At 56.3% G+C, this 27,743-nt stretch overlaps 2 protein-coding genes across 2 annotated transcripts in view; both read left to right on the top strand.

The window, feature by feature from the left end:
• Positions 1 to 1,603: 1,603 nt before the first annotated feature.
• SPMAP2 (sperm microtubule associated protein 2) lies at positions 1,604 to 13,222 on the top strand. Its single transcript, XM_058537789.1, is given in 9 exon segments — positions 1,604 to 1,651; positions 1,653 to 1,981; positions 2,403 to 2,519; positions 2,784 to 2,855; positions 3,309 to 3,370; positions 4,131 to 4,200; positions 5,414 to 5,531; positions 8,660 to 8,819; positions 12,791 to 13,222. Coding segments are annotated over 9 exon segments (1,215 nt in total). The 3' UTR covers positions 13,030 to 13,222.
• Positions 13,223 to 25,959: 12,737 nt separating this feature from the next.
• MIER2 (MIER family member 2) overlaps positions 25,960 to 27,743 on the top strand; it is a 35,870-nt gene continuing 34,086 nt past the window's right edge. The window contains exon 1 of the mRNA XM_058537763.1: positions 25,960 to 26,710. The gene's annotated coding sequence lies outside the window, so the exon portion shown is untranslated. The remainder of the gene's footprint in view (positions 26,711 to 27,743) is intronic.

The raw sequence follows: 27,743 nt of genomic DNA, 5'->3' as shown, positions 1-27,743 counted from the left end.
AAGATTTCTTGTAGGACTTGCAACAATGACAGATCCGTCTGGTTGCAACCACGTGGATTCATCTTTTTGTGGAAGGCGCCTGCCCATCTCAGTCGGGTTTAGCTGGGGAGGGACATAAGTCAGCGGGCGCAGGTGAGGGTTGGGACCCTTCGGGCCAGTGGAGGGGGTTTCCCAAGGGTCTCCCAGATCTGACCAGATGCTCAGAGGCCCTTCTGCCTGGAATCCTCCAACAGTCCCTTCCCTCTCCCCCTTTCCTGACGGCTGAGGGCGAGTCCCAGCCCAGAGGGGCGGAACGAGGAGCTGGAAGGGGCTCTGCAGACGGCGGGTGATGGACTTGCTCCAGCCCTCGGGACGGCCAGCCTGTGCCGGTGACGCCATGTGCCCAGGGAGGGGAGAGGCCCTCGAGGAGCTGCCCGTGTAGACTCGGGGGCAGGGCTGGTCAGGAGGGCCCAGGCCGCCGGACGGCCACGGAACTTGAGTCTTGACCGGTGAGCAGGAAACAGCCAGGTGAAGAAGGGGAAGTTGTGCTGGGCAGGGGCCCGGGGTGGCAGAGGCAGGGGATGCAGCTCCCGGGACATCCCTTGAGGAATCCCCTGAGGCTGGAGCCTGGCGTGTGGGAAGCGAGGATCCTTCGTAACGATCACTTTGCTTTGACAACATAAGACAGTCTGTTCTGAACACCTGCTGAAAAGGTGTGTGTCAGTCAGGGGGCTTTTGGCCGCAAGGAACAGAAAACCCGCTGCAACAACTTAGTCCTAAGAGATGAATTATGTCGAGTGACGGGAAGCCCAGATACAGAGAAGGCTCCAGGGCTGCTAAGTTCAGAGGCTCAACAAGGACACCAAACACCCATCTCTCAGTTCAACGTCCTCAGGCCTCATGGTCACAAGGTGGCTGCCTGAGCTCTAGACATCACAGACAGTCCCAAAAATGACCAAGAAGAGACGGCATCCCTTCCTCATGTCTCCTTTCAAGAGAGAAGAAGCCGCCCCTCCAAGCCCCCTGCAGATCCCCCTCAGGTCTCATTCCTAAGCTGACCCTGGTGAGCTATGACACCAGGACCGACTCCTCCGTTGGAGCACAGATGGGGTCTCTTACTACGAAAACATGCAGAATGGGGTCGGGTACGTTCCAGCACGGACCCTGCCCCCAGTCTAACCATTCATTCAACACCTCCTCCCCAAGAGCCTCCTGCAGGCTGGGCGCGGCTCCAGGCACCGGGACACACGGAGGACGGAGGACGGAGGCTCTCGGCCCCTGGTGTGGGGAGGCGGCTCTCCACGAGGCAGAGACAGACACTGAAGGAGAGAACAACATCGTTTTAGGTGATGCCAAACGCCACGGAGAAATCAGGACGCTGGGATGCAGAGAAACCCGGGGATGCGGCTGCCTTTCCAGGGAGGAGCCCGGCCGGATGTGTGTGGGCAGAGGGACCAGCCAGTGCAAAGCCCCGAGGTGGGTGCAGGCCGGCGGGCAGAGTGACAGGAGAGGACAGAGTGAGGGGCTGAGTCCAGGGTCGGGGGGGCGGCCCCCGTGATGAGCTTCTGTGACGTCAGGTGAGGGGCAGCCGTGGGCGCTGGGGGTGGAATGCGGCTGACGGAGAATGCGGGCGGCCATTCTCTCGTTGCCGGGCGACCACAGACACGCTTGGGTGTTGGGGGGCAAGGCCGCAGGGCCGGGAGGCCCAGTCCATGGGGGACCACTGGCTGAGTTCGCTCCACAACCCCCGAGGCTCGAAGGCTGAGGGTAGGTCAGAAGGGGGGCAGGACGATGACGCCCTGGGCCCCCGCAGCACCGCGTACGAGAGCCGAGGGTCCAAGGACCCGGACGGCAGGGAACAGGGATCCCCAGACCAAGAAGAGGAGGTTCCCCCGGAGGAGGTGACCGGGGAGGCGTTCCTGGACCCCCAGGACTCGGAAGACGCCCTCCAGGAGCTGGAGCGAGTCCTGCAGAAGGACGAGGATGGCATGCAGGAGATGAGGTGGGTGGCGGGCTCGGGGGGCAGTGGGGAGTGGTCTTTGCCGTGGTGTCCTGGAGAGAGCCAGGCGCTCCCTCCCAGCAGATATCCTGGTGCTGACCCTCCCATGGTCCCTGGGCCTCCTGGGGGCCCCTTTGTAGCTCAGTCCCCCCACCCCGGCGCCTGGCATACAGTCGGCACTTCACACGTGCTTGTGCGATGAGTAAACGTCTTACTTTGTAATCACAACCGTCCAGGGGTGGGAGCCAGTCTCTCTTCCGAGGGAGCCGAGGGGACCTGGCCGGTCACACGTCCGGCTGGTGGTGGAGCCAGGGTTTCAGTCCAGCTCTCGCCCCTCCGGAGGGCGAGGAGACCTGGGGGGCGGGTGGGAGCCCAGGAAAGAGGGGTGCAAACAGCTCCGACCTTACGGCCCACTCTCCCACAGCCGGCTGTCCATCACCCAGAGGTCCCCGGGCGCCGCCACGGCCCGGGGGAGGAGGAAGAGGAGACGGCTCTTCGAGCTGGCGAAACCCAAGCCCAACTGGCAGGTCCTGAGAGACAGGTGAGGCTGGGGGCGGCCTCACCGGAGGCTGGGGTGGGCCGGCGAGGAGGAGAGCAGCCCCTGGTGTCCCCTCCGCATTCTCCCCGGGGCCGCCCGGGTCCCCGTGCTCGGCCCCCTTCTCCATCGTCCCCCGCGCCTGAGGCAGCGAGCAGTCAGGCGGCCAGAGGGGGGACTCGCGGGGCACGGGGGCCCGTGGCGGCCTCAAGTGCTGGCGGAGGAGAGGAGACGCGGGAGAAAAGGCGGGGGCCGGCCTGTCTCACCCAGGCTGGGATGCCGCTGTAAGGGCTTTGCCTGGATCTCCCCCTGCATGAAGAGCCTGCAGTTCTGTGTCTACTGGTGAGTCCCGGGGCGCCTCCTCCCTCCGTCTCCGCCCACATCAGGCGCACAGCCAGGCTCCAGGGGTCCCCACACTTGACCACCCTCCCCGCCCCTCCAGGGACAAGCATGGGGGGCTCCCTAAGGCCCCCGGTGCTGTGGACTCCGGCCCTCCCAGCCGCGCAGGGGTCTGCTCCCGCGAGGTGGCCCTGGGCTCTTTGTTTCCCAGCTCCCGCTTCTCTGAGCGTCAGCCTTGCTCAGAATAACCCCCATTTCCCCGTGGCTCTAAGAGTTCCCCCAGCCCCCGTCAGGGCTGCCCCCTCCTGCTACTCCACGTTCCCTCCTTCCTCCTCCAGCCTCCCCGCCCTCGCCTCGCCGCCTCCCTCCTGCGTGCGTGTCTGTGCGGACGGGGCGCCCTGAGTTCTGTTTCAGAGCAGCCCCCCTCACCCTGAGCCACACCTGGCTGTGTTCCAGGCCCTCCACGTACTGGACGGACAGGTTTCTGGAGGACACCACCCTCACCGTCACCGTGCCCGGTAGGTCGGCCCTACCACTGCCTCCACCTCCCCGTCAGGGGCTGTGCCAGCCCTGGTGCCCGGCCACCCGTCTGTGTGGGGTCCCCCCATCTCCCAGGAGTGTCTGTCCCCCCCCAGACTTCAGGGGTCTCATCTCTGGACTCTGTCCCCTGAGGAGCAAGAGCCAGCTGGAGGCTGGTCCTGGGGTGAGGGTGTGGGGCAGACTCTCCGGGGGGACCCCAATTTGCACCAAGAAGGGGGTTAGTGTTGACTTAACAAAAGGACCCTTTGTCTTCCCTTCCACAATGGTTTCCGCACTTTTTGAGAGCAATGGATCCCTTCAAATAAAGCATTTCAAGAAAGCTCGTTTTTGGAGAGAAGTGACAGGGCAGATCCCCTCCCGGGGGTTTTAGAATCACCCACAGTGAACACGAGGCCCCTGGAAACCCTAGGCGTCTAGTAACTTCAGACCCAAACCCCCTTTCCTGACGGGCGGGTCGTTGGAGCGGCCCGAGCCCTGTTGAGGAACAGACGGGCCTGAGCTCCCAGTCCAGCCTGAGGCTCCCATCCCGTGTGCCCCGAGTACAGGGCTTCAGGCCTCAGAGCCCGTTGTCCCCAAAATGGGGACAGCAAGTCGCCCCTCTGCGAGGTGTCTGGCGCTGAGCCGTCCGGCCCGCAGTTCCTCACGGGCGCCTCTCGCTGGAGCCCGTGGACAGAGCTCAGGGGGACAGACACCCCGGGGCGGGCGGGTTTTCAGCTGGCGCTGTCTCCTTTTGCCCAGCGGTGTCCCGCCGAGTGGAGGAGCTGGCTCGACCCAAGAGGTTCTACCTGGATTATTACAGCGGGAGCAGGTAGGAGGGCGGGCGGCCGGCGGGCTGCCGAGAGAAGCCGCTCCCTGCCCTCGATGGGGCGTGGCCGGGGCGGGTCCAGGTCCCGGGTCTCCAGTCCTCCGGGCCATGCCCGACCGGACGTGAGCTCGGCTCTGTGCTCCGAGGCTCGGCTCTGTGCCCGTAGAAGGGGCGGGAGGGGAGATCGTGCGCAAAGGGTGCTTAGCACAGTGAGTGAAGACTGTGTGCAAAGGTGCTTAGTACAGAGTGACAGGGTCCGTGTTCCGTAATGTCACTTGTCACGAGTGTGGGCAGTGTTGGCTCCGAAAAGCCAGCAATTGTAAGACGTGGTTATTTTACGTGCAACAGAGGACACAAGTCTTTATCACCTAGAACTTTCACGCTCATTAAAAGTGATCTTTAGAGCTAATTAGACACAGATTTTCATCCCCTGTCTTGACGTGTACACAGAAAGGAAAATACGACTGGAATAAACTAGCTCGTGTTTCGAATCACTTTTCAGCTCAGAGAGGCTGACGTGTTCCACACGCTGTTTTCATGCCTGTCTTGGTGACAGTGGCTTTACATTTAAGGCCGAGTAGTAGTGCGATCGGGAGGTAATTTAAACGGCAATTAGACTCAACCTCTGCAGGACCAGGAACGTTGTTTCAGCGTAAACAGCTGCCCCCGGCACACACCGGCGACGGTCACGGTGACGGTGGCCTGGCTGACAGCGTTTATAGCCGTATCCCAGCCTCAGAGAGGTGGACACACGGGGAGCGTCGGCCTCAGATCAGAAATGCGGCTCCGTTTCCGGAGCCGAGGCGTCGCTGAGCCGTGATGCTGGGAGGCTCCGGCCCAGCCAGCTCAGGGGAGGTCCACTTTCCTGATTCTGTGGACGCCCCGTTTATCCCGCGCCAGACCCGACCCAGCCCCATGACGGGGTGGGGAGGAGGCCCTGGGAGGGGCCGTCACCGAGGAGCTTGAAGACGGCCCTTGTACATCGGGCGCGGCGGCCTCAGGACAAGGTCGCTCCACCCTTGAGCACACCTAGGGCACCTCCGTCGGGGATCTTTTGTGAATCCCTCCTTGGAGGTGTTTTCAGAACCCTCCCCTTCCCAGTCCCCCCCCCCCGTGTCCCCAGAGTCAGAGCGGGGCTGAGGAGGAGGGGCACACACAGCAGTGCTGCCCCGTGCCCCTGGGCTGGCCGGGGGTCTCAGACGTGGATGTCCCCTAGGACCACGTCCGTCTGGCCCATCCCCAAGGCCACCTCGGTATGCCAGCCGTCCAGTCGCCTGCGGGAACTGGCCACCCCGAGGGTCCGGAACAACATATGGAGCATAAACATGTCCGAGGTAGGTGGCTTTTCCGGGAGGCTCCCCAGTGGGCTGGGGGCCAGAGGCCCAAGGACCAAAGGGAACAGACGCCAGCACAGCAGACGTATAGCGGCTCTCGTGAACCCTCGGAATTTCTGGGACTCGCTCGGGAAGAGAGTCCCTCCTCCTCTTGTCGGCCTTGAAGCCCCCTGGGGTCGTCCTCCCCGCCTACATCAGCTGAGTGGGGCCCAGAGCCTCCTGCCCCCACGCGGGCGCCAGACAATCCCGTTTCAGAGACGACGGAAACGTTCAGTCCTTTCCGCACCACATGCTTATCCCTCTCCCCGTAGAGGGGTCCCCTTCTCCAAGCTCAGGCCAACAGGTGACCTCTGAGAACCCTGACCTTCTCCCCAGGACCCCACGTGGAGGGAGTCCCCCAGCCTGTCGTCTGCGTCCACTTTCTTCCCTCAGCGTGCCCTGTCTGACACTCTCGCATAGGTTAGAGTCCGATCCTGTTGTCTGGGTGGACCACACTCACCCGCTGGAGGACACGGGGGTGTTTCTAGTTTTTGGCGATTGCAAACAAAGCTGCTACGCACACTTGTGCGTAGGTTTCTGTGGGGGACGTTTCCGCATCCCCAGGGGAATTCTGGGTGGGATGGTGGGGTCTGGGGTTCATTCCACAGCCTGCTCTCCAGAGTGGCCGCCCCGTTGTGCGTCTGCACCAGCGTCGCATCATCTGTCGAACTGTTTTTGTCTGTTTATTCATCGACGTAGGGCCGTCCTGACAGACCTGTGGTGTGTCTCGCTGTGGTTTATGTGCATGAAATGATGCATTGGTGGATCTTTTCGGTGGTTGTTTACAGATCGCCCACTTTGGAAAACATTTTTAAAGTAAAGCCAGACATCAAACCATTTCTCTTTTATTTATTTATTTTTTTTGTGAGGAAGATCGGCCCTGAGCTAACATCTGCCAATCCTCCTCTTTTTGCTGAGGAAGACTGGCCCTGGGCTAACATCCGTGCCCATCTTCCTCCACTTTATATGGGACGCCACCACAGCATGGCCTGACAAGCAGTGCGTCGATGCGCGCCCGGGACCTGAACCGGCGAACCCCGGGCCGCCGCAGCGGAGCACGCGCACTTAACCACCTGTGCCACCAGGCCAGCCCCCTTTTCTCTTTTAAACACTTCGGGATGTGTTTCTAATAGACGAGGACGTTTTAAAAACGCAGCCAGAATAACAATGATCACACTAAAAAAATTGAACAGTAATACCTCAATATCAAAATACTCAGTCCGTGTTCAGTTTTCCCAGATGTCCCCAAATTGGCTTTTTGTGGTCAGTTTGGCTGAATCAGGATCCAAAGGAGGGCACCGCCCTTTCCACCTGTCCCTCCTCCGTCCGGCCCGTCCCTCCTCTGACTGGCCATGCACCTGCTCTGTCCCAGCTCCCTGCCTTCCCTTTGCTGTTAAGCCTTCAAGCCCCTGACACCTCGTCTCCTCTGGGCTCCAAAGCCCTCTCTGGCTCCCCAGTACCCCTGGGAGAGTCCAGATTCTCGAGCCGGGAATCGAAGACTCAGCAGGATTCAGCCCTTCTCAACCTCTCGACCCCACAGGAGGAGACCAATGTGGGTTCTAAACGCAGGTCCCTCCACAGGCCTCCTGGCCTTGGCACACGCAGGTCCCTCTGCCCACAAACCTCTCCCACCTGCATCCGGCTCCTCTGCCCTCAGGACCCTTCTCCTCCCCTGCCCTCCATTCCTGCCCCGTCCGCCGGGCACACAACCTCCAGACTCTCACGCCCACCACGCTCCATCCCGGCCCCGGTCACGTGTCTGTGGACGGACTGTACATTCTTCCACCAAGCCGTGAGCCCCCCGAGCGCAGGGACGGCCTCCTGTGGTGGTTGTGGTGTGACTTCAGAGCCCGCCTGGCCCGCGCCGGTGGGGTGGTCATCACCGTTAGTCGATGCGTGAACGCGGCTGTCCACCCCTCCTGGCAGGGCCCCCTGGAAGGCGGGACTGAAACCCCGTTCCTCTCTCCTCAGGCCTGAGCTGGGCGGCCCCAGGGGGAGAGGGGAGGGCGGAGGGAGAGAATATTGATTGGGGCACGAAATTTTCAACCCCAGGATGTCCTTGAAAAGAGCGGTGACCATCATCTTTAAGGAGGACAATTTCAGGAGGAAAGAGACTCAAGTTCAGAGTGACCTTAGAGGTCATTTCAGCCCATCTCTGCCTCCACGCGGGCTCCTGCCGGAGCTGTATGGGGCAGGGGGCGTTTGCAGGACATTAAATACACAAACACGCCGGCCCCATCAGACACGTGGGCACCCGCTCCAGCATCCGGCGGATTTGCAGGAGGGGACTCCTCCTCCTTTTCTCTTTTTTTGCTGAAGAAGATTGGCTCTGAGCTAACACCCGTGCCCATCTTCCTCCACTTTATATGGGACGCCGCCACAGCATGGCCTGACAAGCGGTGCGTTGGTCCAAGCCCGGGATCCAAACCTGGGAACCTCGGGCCACTGAAGCGGAGTGCACGAACTTAACCACTATACCACGGGGCGGGCCCCTAGAAACAATATTTCACAGCTGCGTTGCATCGTATCGTGTGAAGGCAGCACTATTAACTTACCCAGTCCCCTCCTGATGGACAGCCAGCTTGTTGGCTGTGATAAGCAAGCTGAATGATCTGTGCTCACCTCCCCGTGCTCTGCTGTTGGCTTTTCCTTACACGGCGTCAGCCCGTGTGCACATGAACTGTGCTCGAGACGGACAGGCTGCTCTCAAACTACTGGTGCTAATTTGCTCTCCTCCCTGCCAGGCACGAGGATTTCTCTCCTCCCACATGCCTGCCAGGGCTTGGTAGTGTCAGACTTTCGCATTTTTGCCAAATTTGTTGGTGTGGAGTGACATTTTGTGGTTTGAATTTACCTTTCCCTGGTCCACAGAGAGGAGGACGGACCATTTAGGTTACTCTTGTATATGACTAGCCCAGTCCCCTGCTGGTGTTTTGGGTTATTGATTTAGAGGAACTCTTTATATATGATGGCTACCAATCCTTTGCTGAACACATTAGTCTTTTCGTGTTGCTTATGGGGTCTTTTCAATCCGGGGGCCGCTGAGGAATCATGGAGTGCTCTGCTCTGCCCTCTAATTCTGTGTCTAGGTGTCCCAGGTGTCCAGGGCAGCCCAGAAGGCTGTCCCCAGTCCCAGGATCCTCCAGCTGGCAAAGCCCAGGGCTGCAGCCCCCCTGTTGGCAGAGTGGGATCCCGTGCTGAAGCCCAAGCCCTACGTGTCCGACTATAGCCGCCTCGTCCACTTGGCCAGTGAGTGGGGCCCCTGGGGCTCGGGTCCCTACGAGGCTCTGTCCTTCCCCACTGGACACGGACCGTGGGGGGCTGCTTCAGCCAGGTTCCTGCTCCCTCTTCCTCTGGCTCCTCCCGAAACTGCAGACCAGTCGCCCAGATCCCCGGGGACAGTTCCCGCCACAGCCTGAGGGCTCTCCTGGGGGCTGGCAGGGGGTCGCCCCCCAGGGAGGGGCAGAGAGCTTAGGGGCCGTGGTCCTGACCCAGCGGGTGTCTCAGCGGCTCCCCTGCAGGGTGAGTGGGTGCAAAAGAGAAGGTCAGGGGGCCAAGCTGGGGCGCAAAGGCAGCTTTAAAACAGGGGGTCCCTTTCCTCGCCTATGCTTTAGAACAAACGGAACAGCCGGTTCCCCGGACAGAGGTAACATGTGCTAATCGTAGAGAGTCTGGGAGACGCAGAAGAACATAAAGAAGAAGGAATCCCGCCCCCAAAGACAGTGCAGTTTGTGGGTGTCCTTCCGGGCACAGGGGGCATGGACAGAGATCCGCAGTCGTGCACAGCCACGTGTATACGCTCGCAAGTGTCCATCCTTCCCTGCCCGGCCCCTCCCGTCGCGTGTCACACACCCCACGTCCAGGGCACCGAGAACTCCCAAGGGCTCTGCTCTCTGAGCAGTCAGGAGCCCAACCCTGCTCTCGCCCGGCCGCCCCCTCCTGGGCCCGTCGTCGGACCCTGGACCAGAGCCGTCACCTCCGCCCGTTTCCCACGTGGCGCCCGAGGGGTCCTGCTGAACCCGGTTTGGGTTACACCCTCTGCTGCATGAGCCCCCGGGGCCCTGCCTCGCTCAACCCCACACGCCCTGTCGTCTGTCCTCCGGCCTGAAGGCGCCCCGGGATCCTCTGACCCCCACACACTTGGCTGTAGCCTGCCCTCTCGGTGAGGCCCCCCCCCGGGCACCCCGCTTCACTCCACGAGCCAGGCCCACCCGGCCCCTGAGAGCCTGCCCTGCTCTCCTGGCTCTCTCTCCGCGGCGCCTGCCGCCATCCAGTAACTTGACGGTGTATTCTTGCGTCTGTTTACTGTTTGCGGTCTGTCCTGTGCGGGCCCACGAGGTCACAGGCTTTGTGTCTGTGTCCCCTGCTCCGGCACATAAATGCCAGAGGGTTCGACTGGCAGTGCGGTCACTCTGCAGCCTTGATTCCTCACTTCCCCTTCTCCGGTGTTTTTGGTTGTTGATTTCGGGCAGCTCTTTATATAAGATGGTCACGAATCCTTTGTTGAGCACATTGCAGAATACCTTCTCCCAGCCGGTCTCTTTTCTTTCAACTTTGCTTATGGGATCTTTTTTTTTGTTCGTTTATTCATTCATTGATCCATCCTCTCGATATTTGTTAACGGAATGGTTAAATGAGCAGAAACACCTGAAAACAGGTGCACTGCTGTGTTGGACCGTCCTGCTGCTCTCTCTTGCGTACGCCACAAACGCACGTCGGGAGTATGAATAGATGTACGTTCGCACGCACACGCAACGTTCATCTGTGGGTCAGGTGTCCGTGTAAACATACCCCCGTGTGTGTGTGTGTGTGTGTGTGTGTGTGTGTAAGAATCACATCACGTTGTGCTTTTCAAGCAGCAGACTCCCTCCCACTAACGGCTGTGACCAGCGTTGTAAAAAGTGGAATGAGGCAGCTGAGGTGCTGGGCCTCCGTGGGTGTGAACGAGTCCACGGCCACTTTGTGTGTCCACGTGTGCTGCGTGGCAGTGGACTCGGTCACTGCTCTAAGTTGAGGTCAGCAGAGTTCAGGAGCCCGGATGTCCAGGGGCGGACATGCTCCTGAACCCTCACAGAGGAGTTCAGGGAAGCTGGTTCAGGCCTGGTCCTCCCAGCCCCCGACGGCCACTGAGGCCCAGCTGCTCGGCCCCTTTCCTTTGGCTGGGTCCCTGCACAGACCATCTGCCCAGCAAAGCTCTGGTCCAGCCCTGATGGCCTTGCCCAGCCATGTGCCCGGCGTGGGCTTCTGCCTTCCCGGCGGAGGGAGCCCCACTTTCTTTCCACCCAGGGCTCTCCTGAGGCCGGGCTTGTCTGCTGAGAAGGGGACGGTCCTCTCCCACGTGCACAGAGGCTCTAGGCAAAGAGGGGTTCGGAAGGAGGCTGTAGCCCTCAAAACCGAGGGTCTCGAAGCTCCCAGAGACTGAAGGCTGAGGCAGTGTCACCGTGGTCACCTCTCTAGGCCCCGCAGGCCGTGCCTTGCAGCTGTCGCCCCAGGAGGGGTGGCGGAGAGGTGGAGAGGGGGGCAGACCAGGAGGAGGGGCCGGGGCACCAGGAGGGGAGACGCAGGGGCCCGGCTGAGCCGCGGGTCTCTGCTCGTGGGGGCTGCGTGTCCACCAGGGGCCACTCCAGGGACATTAAAATCAACCCATCAGTTGACTTAAGTAAATTAATTGATCTTATTGACATTTAATAGAATGGAACTCCAGCCCCTGGCAGGTGCTCTGCAGTCTCGTGCAGCGGGAGCCATGTCGGCCGGGGCAGAAGGTCGAGAGGGCCCAGCGGTGCACCGAGGGCAGGAGCCCCAAGGGACGGGGGGGCCGAAGCCGAGAAGCTGAGGCCGAATCCTGAAAGGGCCCCTGTCCGGGGCCTGCCCCCTCGGTCCACCCGCCAGGCCCGCAGCCCCGGAGAGGGACGCCTCCCACACCGTCCCTCCCGCCGTCCCCACTGTGACATCAGAGGAGGAGTAGAGGGGTGACAGGGCCACCGAGCCCGTGCTCGCCCCCTCCCCGCCCCCGGCCACCAGGGTGCTTTTGCTATCCCTGTCTGGGACCTGTGGCCATGTGAAATATTTTTTTCTGTACAGTTCACCCTTTTTTTTTTTTAAGATGAAGATTTCTTTTTTTTAATGAAAGCATTTTTCTTTATTGAGGAAGATTGGCCCTGAGCTAACATCTATTGCCTGTCTTCCTCCTTTTATCCTTTTTTTCTCCCCAAAGCCCCAGTAGATAGTTGCATGTCATAGTTGCACATCCTTCTAGTTGCTGTATGTGGGATGCGGCCTCAGCACGGCTTGATGAGTGGCGAGTAGGTCCTCGCCCGGGATCCGAACCCACGAACCCCAGGCTGCCGAAGTGGAGCGTGTGAACTTAACCGCTATGCCACCGGGCCGGCCCCACAATTCACCCTTTGAAAGTGGGCACTTTGATAGTTTCTAGTACATTCACAGAGTTGTGCACCTGTCACCACGATCTGTTTTAGAACATTTTCATCACCCCAAAGAGAGCCCCCCGCCTGTTAGTGCTCACTTCTGTTAAATAAGCAAAACTCAACTGAGTAAATCCTGAAGGTCGAGCTGGCTTTAGTGAGTCATTCACGAATCTGGCAAAGAGAAAGGGGCTCTGAGGACCCACTCAAAGTGGAGACAGAACGGGGACAGGGGGACAAGTGGGTCACGGCGTCCTCCTTTGGGGGCTGGAGAGGGTCAGCCTGGCAGATGAGCTCACTGTGCTGACCAGAAAGCCCCAGAGTGACCAGTTAAAGGCTCCAGTCCTGGGAGGTGGAAACTGCAGCTGGGTTGGGTATTAGGTCTTGGTTTGCAGCTGTGGGCTGCGCACAAGTGACTCAATTTTGGGCCTGTTGTCTCTTTTTTAACAATTCCCCCATCCCCCCCCCACCCCCTGACAACCACGAACCCACTTTCTTTCTGTGGATGTGCCTGCTCTGGACATTTCACATCAGTGGACTCACACACTGTGTGTCCTTCTGTATCTGGTTCTCTCACTGAGCATCGTGTGTTCAAGGTCCGTCCGTGGTGTGGCTGTGTCAGGGCTTCACTCCTTTTCATGGCTGCATTGTATTCCACTGGGTGGACAGGCACGTTGTGTGGATCCGTTCTTCCATCGCAGGACGGGCCACTGGCCTTGGGAGCTTAGACTAGAAGGTTGGTCTTGTAGGAGGAGGGGCCCCAGCCCCTGACGCTGTCCCTCTCTCCTGCCCCTCCAGTGCCCAAGGCCCAGTCGGACAAGTGTGTTCCTGACCGAGATCCGCGCTGGGAGGTGCTGGACGTCACCAAGAGGGCAGTGGCCAGTCCCCGCATCGTCTCCCTGGCCCAGCCCAAGGTGCGCAGGGACCTCAACGAGGGCTACGATCCCCACTCCATCTCCCCGGCCTCCCTGGTGGCCCGGGCGTCCCCTCGCCTCTGCGAGCTCGCCACCCCCAAGAGCATCACCAGAAAAGTGTGAGCGACCCAGGCCCGGCCTCCGAGACCCCGTTCCCAGTAAACGCCCAAGTGCATCCTAACCCTGTGTGTGTGGCTGGCTCCGAGCGCCTGGGCCTGGAGGCGGGGGGTGGCTGGACGGCCAGCACGTCGAGGAGGAGGAATAATAATAATATTTATGTTGGTACCCAGCCTGTGGTTTGTCCGGCCCTTTTATTCTCCACGTCACTTTCACCTGCCATCTTGGGCTTCTCTGAGGCTGGACCTCAGCCTTCCCCAACTCCAGAATTTTCCCTCTGGCCCTCTTACGTCCACACTGGCTCATCCAGCCACGTCCCGGGGGTCCGCAAGCACCTCAGACTCAGAGAGACCTCCAGGAGAAAACCAGCTAACGCCTGTGGCCTGACTTATGATCTTTACAGCAACTCAGTGATGGGGATTGTGATTGTCCCCATTTCACAGAGCTGGAGACTGAGGCTCAGAGAGGTCGGGAAAGACCCACCGTCCCTGTATGAGTTTCCTGCGGCTGCTGTGAGAGACCACCACAAACAGGGTGGCTTCAAACCACACACACTCGTCATCTCATGGTCCTGGATGCCGGGGGGGGGGTGTCCTACACGGGCCTCTGTGGACTAAATCCAGGTTGGGCAGGGCTGTCCTCCCAGAGGCTCCAGGGAGAACCGTCTCCTGCCTTTTCCGGCTTCTAGAGGCCGCGTCCTGGGCTCGGGGCCCCTTCCTCCGTCTGCACAGCCAGCAGCGCAGCGTCTCCCATCTTTCTCTGCCTCTGACCTTCCTCCTCCCTCTGATGAGGACCCTGTGATGACACTGGACCCCCGGGGATCCAGGGTCATCCCCATCTCAGGGGCCTTGACTTAATCCATCTGCAAAGTCCTCTCTGCCACATGAGGTGACACATCCACAGGGCCTGGGACCAGGACGGGGACGTCTTTGTGGCCGTTACTCAGCTGACCACAGTGAGACAGACATCTTTTCTCTCTCTGAAACCCTGGACGAAGTCCCATATTTCGCCGGCTCTGACTGGGCCACTTGGGGACCAGCGTCTGGGTCGGGATCGTGTGATGTGCTGATGGCGAGGCCAGCCCTCTACCAGTGTTCTCTCAGAGACGGAGCCGTGAGATTGAGAATCCAAATTATTACCAGACTCTCAGTTCTCTGAGGATATCAATTCATTCAATGATCAAAAGATCATTTATTGAGCACTTAGAGGAGCAGACCCAGACAGGTGTCCAGAAGAAAAAGGTTAAAAAACCCTCATCCTCTTGAATGACAGGAAGATGCAAATCGACAAATAAGTGATGTTTGAGGAGGCCGGGCACCTCGCTGAGTAAGTGGCTCTTGAAGACGGGCAGGGAGGTGACCCCTCATTTGTTGAATGAAGGGATGGGGTCGCGGACCCTCTCTGTGTTGCTCTGGTGGGCACAACGGGAACAGGAGGGAGAGCTCTGCAGGAGGCAGTTGAAATAAGAACATGAGCGGATCCCCCAAGACTCCAGCCCAGCGAGGTCGTGCGTTCCCATCCCGGAATGGGGCGTCCTCAGTCCGAGCTCGGACTGTGTGGTCAGCTGAGTCCAGCTCCAGAGACGCCCGGGTCCTAACCCCGAAAATCGGGGAATGCATGACTTTATCTGGCAAAAGGGGCTTTGGGGGATATAATGGGATGTATATAAAGGGACAGATGGAGTTAAGGACTGTGACATATGGAGATTATCCTGGATTACCAGTGGGTCCAAGATAATCACTCGTCCTCTTAAGAGGGAGGCAGAGGGAAATCTGGCTTCAGAGAAAGAAGGTGTTATGACCCCAAAGCAAGATGTTATGCCCTGGATTTGAAGCTGGAGGAGTTCGGCCCCAGAAGGAAGCACATCCTCCCCCCGGGGCTCCAGAGGGAGCAGGGCCCTGCCGACACCCGGACGTCTGCCCTGCGAACCTTCTGACCTCCTGATAACAGACGTGCGGAGTTTTAGCTACTCAATTAGTGGTGGTTTGTCACAGCAGCAAGAGGAAACTCAGGCGTGTCAGAAGTCATCAAGGTTGACCGAAAAGGCAGAGTCTGAAGACACTTTCCTGTGACTGCAGTGGGGCCGGCCCCTCAAATGACGCACTTCAAATGACACGCTTCCACCAACACGGGGCGTTGACCTGGGGTTCTCAGCCGTAGCGACCTTCCAAACCAACAAAACAGGACTTTAAACCAACCGAGTGTCCAAAATGGCACGCACGTTCTCTTGCCAAAGACCACCTCACCTTGCAGTGTTCTTGTTCAAGCCGAGAAAAACTTCACGCTGATGGAGCTTTGAAAATTGAAATGTAACTTTAGGGGAGTGACGTTAGCATCAAGGTGGAGGGAGCTATCCCCTCTGTCTCTCCCCCTAAGTTACGACTAAACAGAGATCCACTAACCAGCAGAGGATCCTCCACACAGCACAGCAGGACGCCTGAGAGGTCCACGCAGCCGTGCATCTGGAGGTGGGTGGGCTGGACCCCCGGGAGCCAGTGGGACCAGGAGAGTGGCCCCCTCCCCCTCCCTGGGGGCAGCGAGCCAGGTCAAGGTCCTCACACAGTGGCCAGCATGACTGTGAGTGGAGGTGGGGACAGCCTGGCCTGTGCACAAACACTTGTGGAGTGGCAGTGGCCACCCCATGCGGGTGCCCACTGAGCCATGGTGAGTGGCGGTGGTCTGGCCTGTGCCAACACAGAGTGGCCCGACCGGCACAACTATGAGCAGATGGGGCAGGAACAGGAAAAACAGCCCCCTGCCACCCCTGCCTCTGCCGTGGCAGGTGGAGTCTGTGGCCAGAAGCATCAGAAGCCACAGCAGAAGAGGTGACCCAGCCCCGCTTCACCAGCCAGGGGGGCTGCATATGAGTCCCTGGGTCCCTGGGATCCCACCAGTGACGGCTCCCACTGTCACTGGACCCCACCAGTGATGGCACACCTGTGAACGCAGCACCCCTGGCAGCAGTGCAACCAGCACCCCAAGACAACCTGGGAACAGCAGTGCAGGTGGTGCACGGGACAGCAGTGTGTGAGCCCACGGAGAGCCAGTGGAGGAACACAAGACCCGGGCAATCAGAACCAAAGTAACCGGAGCCTGACCCAAATAAGAGAAGGCCATGACTACCACAAATGTGCCCCAGCAGAGGATCAATTCATCAAACAGCATGAAGATCGACAGTACAGTAACACAGCAGAACAGAAGGAAAATGACAACTCTCCAGAAACCAAACCTGAAGTCACAGAAGATTACAATCTGACAGAGAACTCAAGACAGCTGTCATAGAGAAACTCAATGAGCTACAAAACACTCGGAAAAACAGTTCAAGGAGCTCAAGAATAAAATTAATGAAAGAAGGAATACTTCACCAAAGAGATTGAAGCTCTAACAGAAAAGCCAAACAGAAATTCTGGATATGAAGAACACAATTAATGAGATTAAAAAATAATGTAGAAAGCATAAAAAAAAAAAAAGAGCAGACCCTATGGAGGAGAGAATTAGTGAGGTCTGAGATAGAAGCCTAGAAATGCTTCAAGTAGAGGAGGAGAGAGAACTAAGATTTTTAAAAAACCATGAAATTCTTTGAGAAATATCCAGCTCAATTAGGAAAAGTAACATAAGGCTTATAATCTCCCAGAGGGAGGAGAAGACAGGGAGAAAGGAGCAGAGAGCTTCTTCAAAGAAATAATTGCTGAGAACTTCCCAAACCTGGGGAAGGAACTGGACCTGCAAGTGCAGGGCGCCAATACAACTCCTAATTGCATCAGTGCCAAAAGGCCCTCTCCAAGGCATATAACATTAAAACTGTCAAAAGTCAATGACAAAGAAAAAATAGTAAGGGCAGCAAGAGAGACGAAAATAACCTACCAAGGAACCCCCATCAGGGTTTCAGCAGATTTCTCAGCAGAAACCTTACAGGCTAAGAGACAGTGGAACGATACCTTCAAAATACTGAAAGACAAAGACTTTCAGCGAAGAATACTCTATCTGGTGAAATTACCCTTCTGATGTGATGGAGAAATAAAAGCTTTCCCAGATGAACAAAAGCTGAGGGAGTTCACTGCCACTAGGCCTGCCTTACAAGAAATGATGAAGGGACCCCTCCTACCTGAACAAAAAGGCGAGGGTTCACAAAGCTTTGAGCAAGGAGATCAATAGACAGACAACAATCAGAAAGTTGCAGCTCCCTATCAGAAGAGGTTAGCAAACAATTATAACATAAAGGATAAAGGGAAAGAAAGCATCGAAAATAACAACAAACACCTCCATTTGGTCCCAAACTCACAACGCAAAAAAGAATAATTTGTGACAACAAAAACATAGAAGGGGAATAGGAAGGGATGGAACCTGCTTAGGCTAAGGGAGATAAGGGGCTGTCAGGAAATGGGCTATCTCATCTATGAGGTCTTTGATACAAACCTCACGGTAACCACCAAACAAAAAATTAGAGCAGAGTCACAAATCATAAATAAAGAGAAAACTGTTACAGAAAACCACCAAACTGAAATGGCAGTCAGAAAGACAAGGAAAAAGAAACAGTGGAAATATAGAACAACTGGAAAACAAGAGATAAAATGGCAGTATTAAGTCTTTATATACCAATAATCACTCTAAATGTAAATGGATTGAATTCCTAAATCAAAAGACACAGAGTGGCTGGATGGATTAAAAAACAAGACCCAACGATATGCTGCCTCCAGGAAACACATCTCAGCTCTAAAGACAAACACAGGCTCAGAGTGAAGGGATGGAAGACAATACTCGAAGCAAATGGCAAACAAAAGAAAGCAGGTATTGCCATACTTGTATCTGACAAAGTAGACTTCAAGATTAAAAAGGTAATGAGAGACAAAGAGGGGCAATATATAATGATAAAAGGGACACTCCACCAAGAGGACATAGCACTTATGAATATATATGCACCTAACACAGGAGCACCAAAGTATTTAAAGCAACTATTAACAGACCTAAAGGGAGAAATTGACAGCAACACAATAACAGTAGGGGACCTCAACACCTCACTTACATCAATGTATAGATCATCCACACAGAAAGTCAACAAGGAAATAGTGGATTTAAATGAAACACTAGACCAGATGGACTGAATAGATGCCTGAATGTTCTCTGAACATTCCATCTGACAACAGCAGACTACACGTTCTTCTCAAGTGCACATGGAACATTCTCAAAGACAGACCATATGTTGGGAAACAAGACAAGCCTCAATAAATTTAAGAAGACTGAAATCATATCAAGCATCTTTTCCAACCACAATGCTATGAAATTAGAAATCAACTACAAGAAAAAAGCTGGAAAAGTCACAAATATGTGGAGAGTAAACAACACGCTACTGAATACTGAACAACTACTGGATCAATGAAGAAATCAAAGGAGAAATCAAAAAATACCTGGAGACAAATGAAAATGAAAACACAACATACCAACTCTTATGAGATGCAGCAAAGGAGGTTCTAAGAGGGAAATTTATAGCAATACAGGCCTACCTCAACAAATAAGAAAAATCTCAAATAAACAAGCTTACCCTATACCTAAAAGAACTAGAAAAAGAACAAACAAAGCCCAGAGTCAGCAGAAGGAGGAAAATAATAACAATTAGAGCAGAAAATTTTCTCTTTTGGTCTCTATGTTATTTTGAGAAATATCTCATTCACATCTCATCAAAAAAAAAAAGTAGAAAGGTTCAATGAAACTAAGAGCTGTTCCTTGAGAAGATAAACAAAATTGACAAACCCTTAGCCAGACTCACTAAGAAAAAAAAGAGAGAAGACTCAAATAAATAAAATCAGAAATGAAAGAGGAGAAATTACAACAGACACCTCAGAAATACAAAGGATTATAAGAGAATACCATGAAAAGCTGTATGCTAACAAACTGGACAATCTAGAAGAAATGGATAAATTCTTAGAATCATACAACCTCCCAAAACTGAATCAAGAAGAAATAGAGAATCTGAATGGACCAATCACAAATAAAGAGATTGAAACAGTAATCAAAAACCTCCCAAAAAACAAAAGTCCAGGACCAGAATTCCACCAAACATTCAAAGAAGACTTAATACCTAGCCTTCTCAACTATTCCAAAAAATTGAAGAGGAAGGCAAGCTCCCTAACTCATCCTATGAAGCCAACATTACTCTGATACCAAAACCAGACAAGGACAACAAAAAAAGAAAACTACAGGCCAGTATCACTGATGAACATCGATGCAAAAATCCCCAACAAAATATTAGCAAATTGAATACACACCATGACCAAGTGGGATTTATTCCAGGGATGCAGGGATGACTGCACAGCTGTAAATCAATCAATGTGGTATATCACAATAACAAAATGAAGAATAAAAATCACATGATTATCTCAATAGATGCAGAGAAAGCATTTGACAAGATCCAACATCCATTTATGATAAAAACGCTCAATAAAACGGGTATGGAAGGAAAGTACCTCAACATAATAAAGGCCACATATGACAAACCCACAGCCAACATCATACTCAATGGAGGAAAACTGAAAGCCATTCCTCTGAGAACGTGAACAAGACAAGGATGCCAGCTCTCACCACTCTTATTCGACATACTCCTGGAAGTCTGAGCCAGATCGATGAGGAAAGAAAAAGAAATAAAAGGGATCCAAATTGGAAAGGAAGAAGTGAAACTCTCACTATTTGTGGATGACATAATTCTATATATAGAAAACCCCAAAGAATCCACTAAAAAACTACTAGAGATAATCAGCAAATACGGTACAGTCGCAGGATACAAAAACAACATACAAAAATCAGTTGTATTTTGACACACTAATAATGACCTAGCAGAAAGTGAAGTCAAGGATACAATCCCATTTACAATCGCAAGAAAAAGAATAAAATGTCTAGGAATAAATTTAATCAAGGAGGTGAAAGACCCTATACACTGAAAACTATAAGATATTATTGAAAGAAATCGAAGAAGACAAAGAAATGGAAAGATATTCTGTACTCATGATTTAGAGGAATAAACATAGGTAAAATGTCTATATTACTTAAAGCAATCTACAGATTTGATGCAATCCAAATCAAAATCCCAATGACATTCTTCATGGAAACAGAACAAAGAATCCTAAAATTTATATGGAACAACAAAAGACCCCAAATAGCCAAAACAATCCTGAGAGAAAGAACAAAGCTGGAGGCATCACAATCCCTGACTTCAAAACATACTACAAAGCAAGAGTAATCAGAACAGCATGGTACTGGCACAAAAACAGACAGATCAATGGAACAGAATTGAATGTCCGGAAATAAAACCACACATATACGGACAGCTAATCTTTGTCTAAGGATCCAAGAACATACAGTGGAGAAAGGAAAGTCTCTTCAATAAATGGTGTTGGGACAACTGGACAGCGACATGTAAAAGAATGAAAGTAGACCATTGTCTTGCACCATACACAAACATTAACTCAAAATGGATTAAAGCTTGAATGTTAGACCTGAAATGATAAAACTCCTAGAAGAAAACATAGGCAGTACACTCTTTGACTTCGGTCTTAGGAGCATCTTTTCTAATACCATGTCCACTCAGGCAAGGGAAACAAAAGAAAAAATAAACAAATGGGACTACAGCAGACTAAAGAGCTTCTGCAAAGCAAAGGAAACCATGAACAAAACAAAAAGACAACCTACCAACTGGGAGAAAATATTTGCAAATCATCTATCCAACAAGGAGTTGATTTCCAAAATATATAAAGAACTCACACAACTCAACAACAAAAAAATGAACAACCCGATCAAAATATGGGCAGAGGATATGAACAGACATTTTTCCAAAGAAGATATACAGATGGCCAATAGGCACGTGAAAAGATGTTCAACATGACTCATCATTAGGGAAATGCAAATCAAAACTACCATGAGATATCACCTCACACCTGTTAGAATGACTATAATTAACAAGATGAGAAATAACTAATGTTGGAGAGGATGTGGAGAGAAGGGAACCCTCATGCTCTGCTGGTGGGAACGCAGACTGATGCAGCTTCTATGGAGAACAGTATGGAGAGTCCTCAAAAAATTCAAACAGAAATACCATATGACCCAGCTATTCCACTACTGAGTATTTAGCCAAAGAACCTGAAATCAACAATCCAAAGAGGCTTATGCACCCCTATGTTCATTGCAGCATTATTCACTATAGCCAAGACTTGGAAGCAACCCAAGTTGCTCAGTGGCGCAGCGGTTAAGTGTGCGCGCTCCGCTTCTGTGGCCCGGGGTTCGCAGGTTCGGGTCCCGGGTGCGCACCAACACATCGCTTGTCAGGCCATGCTGTGGCGGTGTCCCATATAAAGTGGAGGAAGATGGGCACGGATGTTAGCCCAGGGCCAGTCTTCCTCAGCAAAAAAGAGGAGGATTGGCTTTGGATGTTAGCTCAGGGCTAATCTTCTTCACCAAAAAAAAAAAAAAATGATGAGCATACAGCCCCCACTGCTGCCTGGGGCTCACCCACTCACTTCCACCACACCTTCTCCGAGGCTCCCCTGGTGAATGACTCAGACCCTCGTCCCTGAGGGGTCTGACGCCCTGTCATCCGGCTTCCGTCAGCCCGTGGGTGCTGTCCGCTTCACGTCAAAACTGGGCACAGAAGGATCCAGAAAGCCCGATGGTGACCCTGCTCCGTTGCAACCCCTTAAACACCGTGCACCCCAGTCTCCTAAACTTTGCCTCTGCTCCCCCTGCCGGGTGCCCTCGCCAGCCCCTCCTTTCCTCCCTACGGCTCAGTGCACACACTGCTCTTTATTTTCTTAGCTTTATTTCTTTTACTTTTTTTTTTTTGGTGAGGAAGATTGGCCCTGGGCTAACATCCGTGCCTATCCTCGTCTATTTTATGTGGGACGCCACCACAGCAGCACGGCTTGATGAGCGGTGGGGAGGTCTGTGAACCCCGGGCTGCTGAAGCGGAGCGTGTGAACTTCACCACCACTACGCCACTGGGCTGGCCCCACATTTCTTTCACTTGTATTTGAAAATCATTCAGGTTTACTGAAAAATTGCAAGAATAAGTATAGTCAAAAAAGCATCCACACACTCTTTCCCAGACTCAGCTGTTAACATTTCTCCCCATGGCTTTATCATTTGCACCCTTTCTCTCTGTCGCTGTCTCTCTCTCCCCGCGTGTGTTTTACAGACGTAAAATATCTTCTTCTGAAGCACTTACGAGTAACTTGCACACATCACGGCACTTACCCTGTCTTAGTTCCTTCGGGCTGCTGTAACAAAAATGTCATAGACCGCGTGGCTTATAAACAACGGAAGTGCATTTCTCACTCTCTGGAGGCTGGAAGTCCAAGATCAAGGCGCCAGCACATTCAGCGTCTGGCGGGGCCGCTTCCTGGTTCATAGTCGGCACCTCCTTGCTGTGTCCTCACGCGGCAGAAGGGGCCGGGAGCTCTCTGGGGTCTCTGTTACCCCTGATCCCATTCATGAGGGCTCTTCCTTCAAGTCCTAAAGACCTCCCGAACGCCCACCTCCTAATGCCACCACACTAGGATGATTAGGTTCCCATATATGCATTTCAGGGGTACACAGACATTCAGTCTGCAGTAACCCGTAAACACTTTGGTGTGAATTTCCTGAGAATAAGAATGTGCTAACCACAGAAGGGTTACCGATTTCAGTGCACTTAACACCGATGCCATACTTTCCTCTAATCCACACCTGAATTTCAATTTTGTCTGCTGACCCGATCATGTTGTCTGTAGCATCTCCCTCTGCACTCGGATCCTGTCTAGGATCACGTATTGCATTTAGCTGTCACGTCTGGAAGGTTTCCACAGGTTAGTCTTTTGCAGCATTAACATTTTTGAAGAATACAGCCCTTTTTTTTTTGGTTTGTTTAACAGAGGGTTCCTTATTTGAGGTCCGTCTGAAGTTTCCTCAAATACGGATACAGCTTGTGCCCTCCAGGCCAGATTAAGTGATACAGTGTCCTCAGCGCACCGCCCCTCACAAGTGACGTTAATTTTTCTCACTTGGCCGAAAGGTTGCCTCATTTCTCCTCTCTACCTGAGAATCAGTGGGTGAGGAGAGGCTTTCAGACCCTAAAAACACCCTTCTCTTCACCTGAACCCGCTTCTCCCTGCGTTTCACATCGGTCAGTGATTCTTGTCAAAGCTCTCTCCCCGGAGTCTTCCCGCTGCCCTAGGCAGACTCAAGCCCTTTTGCTTGGCTGCTGCCACCTGTTAGGACACGAAGCCCCACTCTCGTCGTATCTGCTGATGCGACTCCTGCCTCCCTGGAGCCCTGGCTGCCCAGCACCCCGCTGAGGGCTGGGGGTGGTGGTGGGGGGGAGACACATCACATTGATTGAATGAATGAATGACCAGCTGTTCTCTGTGTCAGTGAGGACTCTGGGTCACAAGAGCCTGAAACCCCATTCGCAGCCTGCAAGCCTACACAGGGAGCGGGGGCTCACTGACCCAGGGGACTGGAGAGCACAGTGGTGCTGCCCCCTCCCGCTGGCAGGTCCTGGGGGCTGGGGTAACGCTTTCCTATCGAGCATCACATCGTGCAGGGTGCATCTGGACTTCTCAGCACTGTGGTGGCTGACAGCTGGGAAAGGAACGGGGCTTGGGGGTCCCCTGACTCTCCAATTCCCTTCCTCCTGGCCTCAGCAGGAACCACCATCCGCTCACTTGCGCCAGCCAGAAATCTGGGGGCTGTCCCCCACGCTCTCTCCCCCTTCAGTCCCTCCCGGGAGCTCGTGGAGCCCACCGTCCCCACCCTCCCTCCGCTTCTCTGTTTCCAGCCGCCACCTCGGTCACAGGCCACACAGCGGCCAGCTCGGGCCACCTGGGGCTTCGCTGTTCCTCTCTTGCTCTCTCTACACCCGCCCTGTGCTCAATGCACTTGTCAGTCTGAAATCTAAAATGCCACCAAGCCCTGTTGGGACTCCAACTCCCCTCCAGCGCCCAGCACAGGTTCAGAACTGCAAACGGCCCGTAAATACGTGACCAATCAATAACGAGGGCCTTCAGAGCCAAGCGGGCCCGGTTCCCGCCCACCTCCCCTGCCCGCCCAGGCACGGACGCCCGAGTCCAGGGCGGCCACGTGTCTCAAGGCGCATGGTCGTAAGCTCCCCAAGCGACTCTTTGGCACCCTAGATGGATCATCACTGGTGCACAAGTGCAGAAAGTTCCAGAGCCACGCGGAAGTTCCAGAACCTTCAATCCTGGCTCCATCACTTATGCATTGGGGGTCGGTCCCTCTGGGCCTCGGTTTTCTGATCTGTGACATGGGGGTACTAATGCTATGGGGCCATGGGATTGGTAAGAGGAAACGGGACCAGCGTGCCCTACGCAGGTGTAGCTGCCAGGTGTTAGCATTCTCCCTCCGGCATCCCCCACCGCCCAGGCCCGGGCCCGGGCCAGGGGGCCCGGACCCTGTCCGCCCGCCCGCGCACCCACGCCGGCGCAGCCGGTCCGCGAACCTACTACGACGCGGACCCTGTCCGCCCGCCCGCGCACGCCGCCCGCGCACCTACTACGCGCCCGCCCGCCCCGCCCCCTGGCCCCGCCCCTGGCCCCGCCCGGCGCCCCCGCCCTCCCGGCGCCGCAGCCAATGAGCGCGCGGCCCCGCATCCGGGGATCCCGGCGCGGCCGCCGCCTCCCGCGCACACACGGCCATGGCGGAGGTGAGCGAGCGGGCCGGGGGAGCCGGCGCCCGCCCCCGCTCCGCGGCTCGGCCCGCCGGCGTGTCGGGGCTCCGGGCGCGGACCCCGCGGGGCAGAGGCCGGGCCGGTGCCGCGCCCGTGTGCCGAGGGGCGCGGGGCTCCGCGGCGGCTCCCGGCCCCTCCCGCCGCCACATCGCGGGCTGCGGCGCGCATGCGCGGGCGGGCGCGGGCGGGGGGCGGAGTGGGCGGGGGCCCTGGGCGGGGGCGCACGGACGCGGGGTGGGCGCCCGGCCCGGTCCCCGCGCGGCCGCGCCCCCGGGGTCCGCGGTCCCCCCGCCCCTCCCCCGCCAACTTTGCGCGGCGCTCGGCCGGGCGGCCGCTGCCCGGGGACCCCTGCGGACCCCCGCGGCCCGCGCGAGCCCCCTGCGGCGGGGGCGCCCTCCCGCCGCTCCCGGGCGGGCTCCGGCTCGCGGGGCGCTGGGGGTCGGAGCAGACCCCGGCGCCGGGGTTCCTTCTCCGTCCGCGATCGGGCGGCGACCCCTGGCCCGAAACGCTGGGCGCCGGCCCAGTGCTGGGATTCGGAGGGTTTCCGACTTGGGGACCCGCGGGTGGGCGCTGGGATGCGCGAGCAGACTCCCCGGGGCCGTCAGGGCAGAGACGGGCGCCGAGAGCCTCCTGCAGGTCCAGCCGGGGGCGGAAAAGTTTCCACTTCGGGAAGTTGGACGAGACCGTGCGACCCCCCTTCCCCCTCGCAGCCTGGGTGCGGGTGGGGTGACACGGTGCGCCCGCCGGGGCGCGGTGCGTGCGGAGGGTGCAGCCTGGACACGTCGCGCGGGTCCGCAGACCCAGCGAGTGGTCGTGGTCCGGGGGTGGGCCCCTGAGGCCGAGAGGAGAGGGTGCCCACCCAGGGGTCTGGGGTGTTCGGCTGCTCACGGGGCCGCATGGATAGTTTATGTCTGAGCGCAGCGTGGGTGCGCCTGCAGGGTGGGCCTGGCCACTCTCTCCCACCAGTGACGTCCTCGGGGGTAGCCATAGGCCCTGCACGTGCACCAAGGAGGGTGCAGGGCCTGACTCACCTGCCAGTCCCTGCCTTATGCTGGGTGGCTGGATCCAGAGGGTTCTTGGAGAGTTGGTTCTCCTTTCTTTGGGGGCATTTAGGGAAACTGAGGCCTCCTGTGGGCAGTGGCTGGCGTTGTGGGTTGGAGACAGAAGCCGAGTCTAGTGATGGCCCAGCAGGGTGTGGTAGTCAAGTGTGTGTGTCTGTGTGCGCTCCTGGCCCTGGGCATCGGGGGCCTTCTTCCTGGGCCCCAGGTGGCATCTGGGCAGCACTGTTGGCCTGGCAGGGATCTGTGTGTCGTGGGTGGACGGGATCGGCTCCCCTGCCAGCCTCTCCTGAGGGCTGCCGGGCTCGTCTGTTGACCCTGCCTTGCCCAGTGCCGAGCCCTGGCACCCTCGCGGCCGCCAGGTGCCTGGGGCGCTCCTGTCACCCCTGTTGACAGTTTGGGGTGGTGCCCTCTGAAGTGAGTTGAGTTGGTTTCCCGAGAGAAACCCTGTGTGCCTGGCTTCATTTGGGGCCCTGAAAGTCTGGCTGGGAGCAGAAACCTGACGATTCCGTCCTCAAGGGCCCGAGAGTCTGGGCAGAGAGGCTGGGCGGGAAAGGGCCAGCGCGTGTGCGAGGCCCAGATGAGAGGGGCCGCGGCCAGCCTCCGCCTGGGAGACTCTTGTGGCTCTGGAGCCTCTTGCTCTGTGTGACCTTGGGCAGGTCCCAGGAGGTCTCAGCTGCGGTTTCCTCGTCTCTGAAAGGGGAAGAGCCTAAAGGTCTCGGAAGATCTCGGTTCGGTGGCTGCGCAGAGAAGCTGGACCCTGTAAAATCACTGGCGACCAGCTGTCTCAAACTGTAGAGGTGGTGATGTGTAAGCTAGCAGTGACCCTTGCTCAGTGTCACCTGCCTGATCTCCGTTGTTGCCAGGATAGCCACCCGCACCCTGAGAGAAGACAGGGTGCTCTTTTCTCCTCGGACGCCAGGTTCGTCTCTCGAGGAGCCGAGTACACTGTCTTGTGATTAGAAGACGTGGCTCTCCGTTGTACTTGGGATAAAGTGCGTCCCTCCCTCCTCCCCCCGCCCCCGTGACCCCCTGCCCGCTGGTGTGGTCCCGAGGATCCCCCCCTGCCCCCTCGGGACCCTCCACGTCCACTTGTTTGTTGTCTGTGTCCCCAGCCAGGCTGGTAACTCGTGTGGATGGAGACAGGCGGAACCTGCTTCTCGATTGGCTGCCGTGCACCGGGCGCCTACCACCCCACCTAGCCCAGGACAGGTTCTCGGTGGACACTGGTCGGGTAGAGGCGGGAAGTGCTGGGGGTCCAGCCGGGGACAGCACCTCAGCCGGGGCGGGTGGAGGTGTCGATGCATCACGGAGGGTTCTTGAAACCTCAACGGTTTTGTTATCTCTCCTGGTTCTGGGGTTGCCTGGGCTCAGCTGGGCAGTTGTCACTCAGAGTCCTCACAAGGGCTAGTGGCCGGGGCTGGGGCTGGCCCCAGGGGAGGAAAGCTTCCTGGCTCCCGTGTGGCTGTCGATGCTGGCTGGGACGCCTCTGCCAGCCTGTCCGTGTGGCTTGGGCTCCCTCACAGCGTGGCGGCTGGGTTCCAGGAGTGACTGTCCCAGCACATCCCAGGGGAAACCTGAATTGCATTGTATGACCTTGCCTTGGAAGCAAATGGAGGCCCTTCTGCTAGTCACAGGCCCGGGCGGATGCACAGGGAGGGGCGCAGGACCCTGCCTCTCGAAGGGAGGCACATCCACGCACTTGGAGAGCCTGTGGGGTGGACATTTGGGTGCAGCCGTCTTGGAGGAGGGATCTGCCCCAGCATCCTTGTGGGTTGAGCTCGGAGGAGTGGTAGCTAGGAGTCAGACGCTGCCCGGGGGGCGAGGGCTCCTGCCTCTGCGTCTGAGAGGCCAGGGACCCCCCGAGACAGGATGGGCAGTCCTCCTGCTGGTGAGCAGGCTGCCTCTGCCACTCGAGGGGCCTGGGCAGGACCCCAGGCCAGGGCCCCTCTCTG

This window comes from Diceros bicornis, unplaced genomic scaffold (genome assembly GCF_020826845.1).
Source record: "Diceros bicornis minor isolate mBicDic1 unplaced genomic scaffold, mDicBic1.mat.cur scaffold_67_ctg1, whole genome shotgun sequence".
Lineage (NCBI taxonomy): Eukaryota > Metazoa > Chordata > Mammalia > Perissodactyla > Rhinocerotidae > Diceros > Diceros bicornis.
Note: the sequence above shows the minus strand (reverse complement) of the source record. Positions and strands in the feature narration are given on the sequence as shown.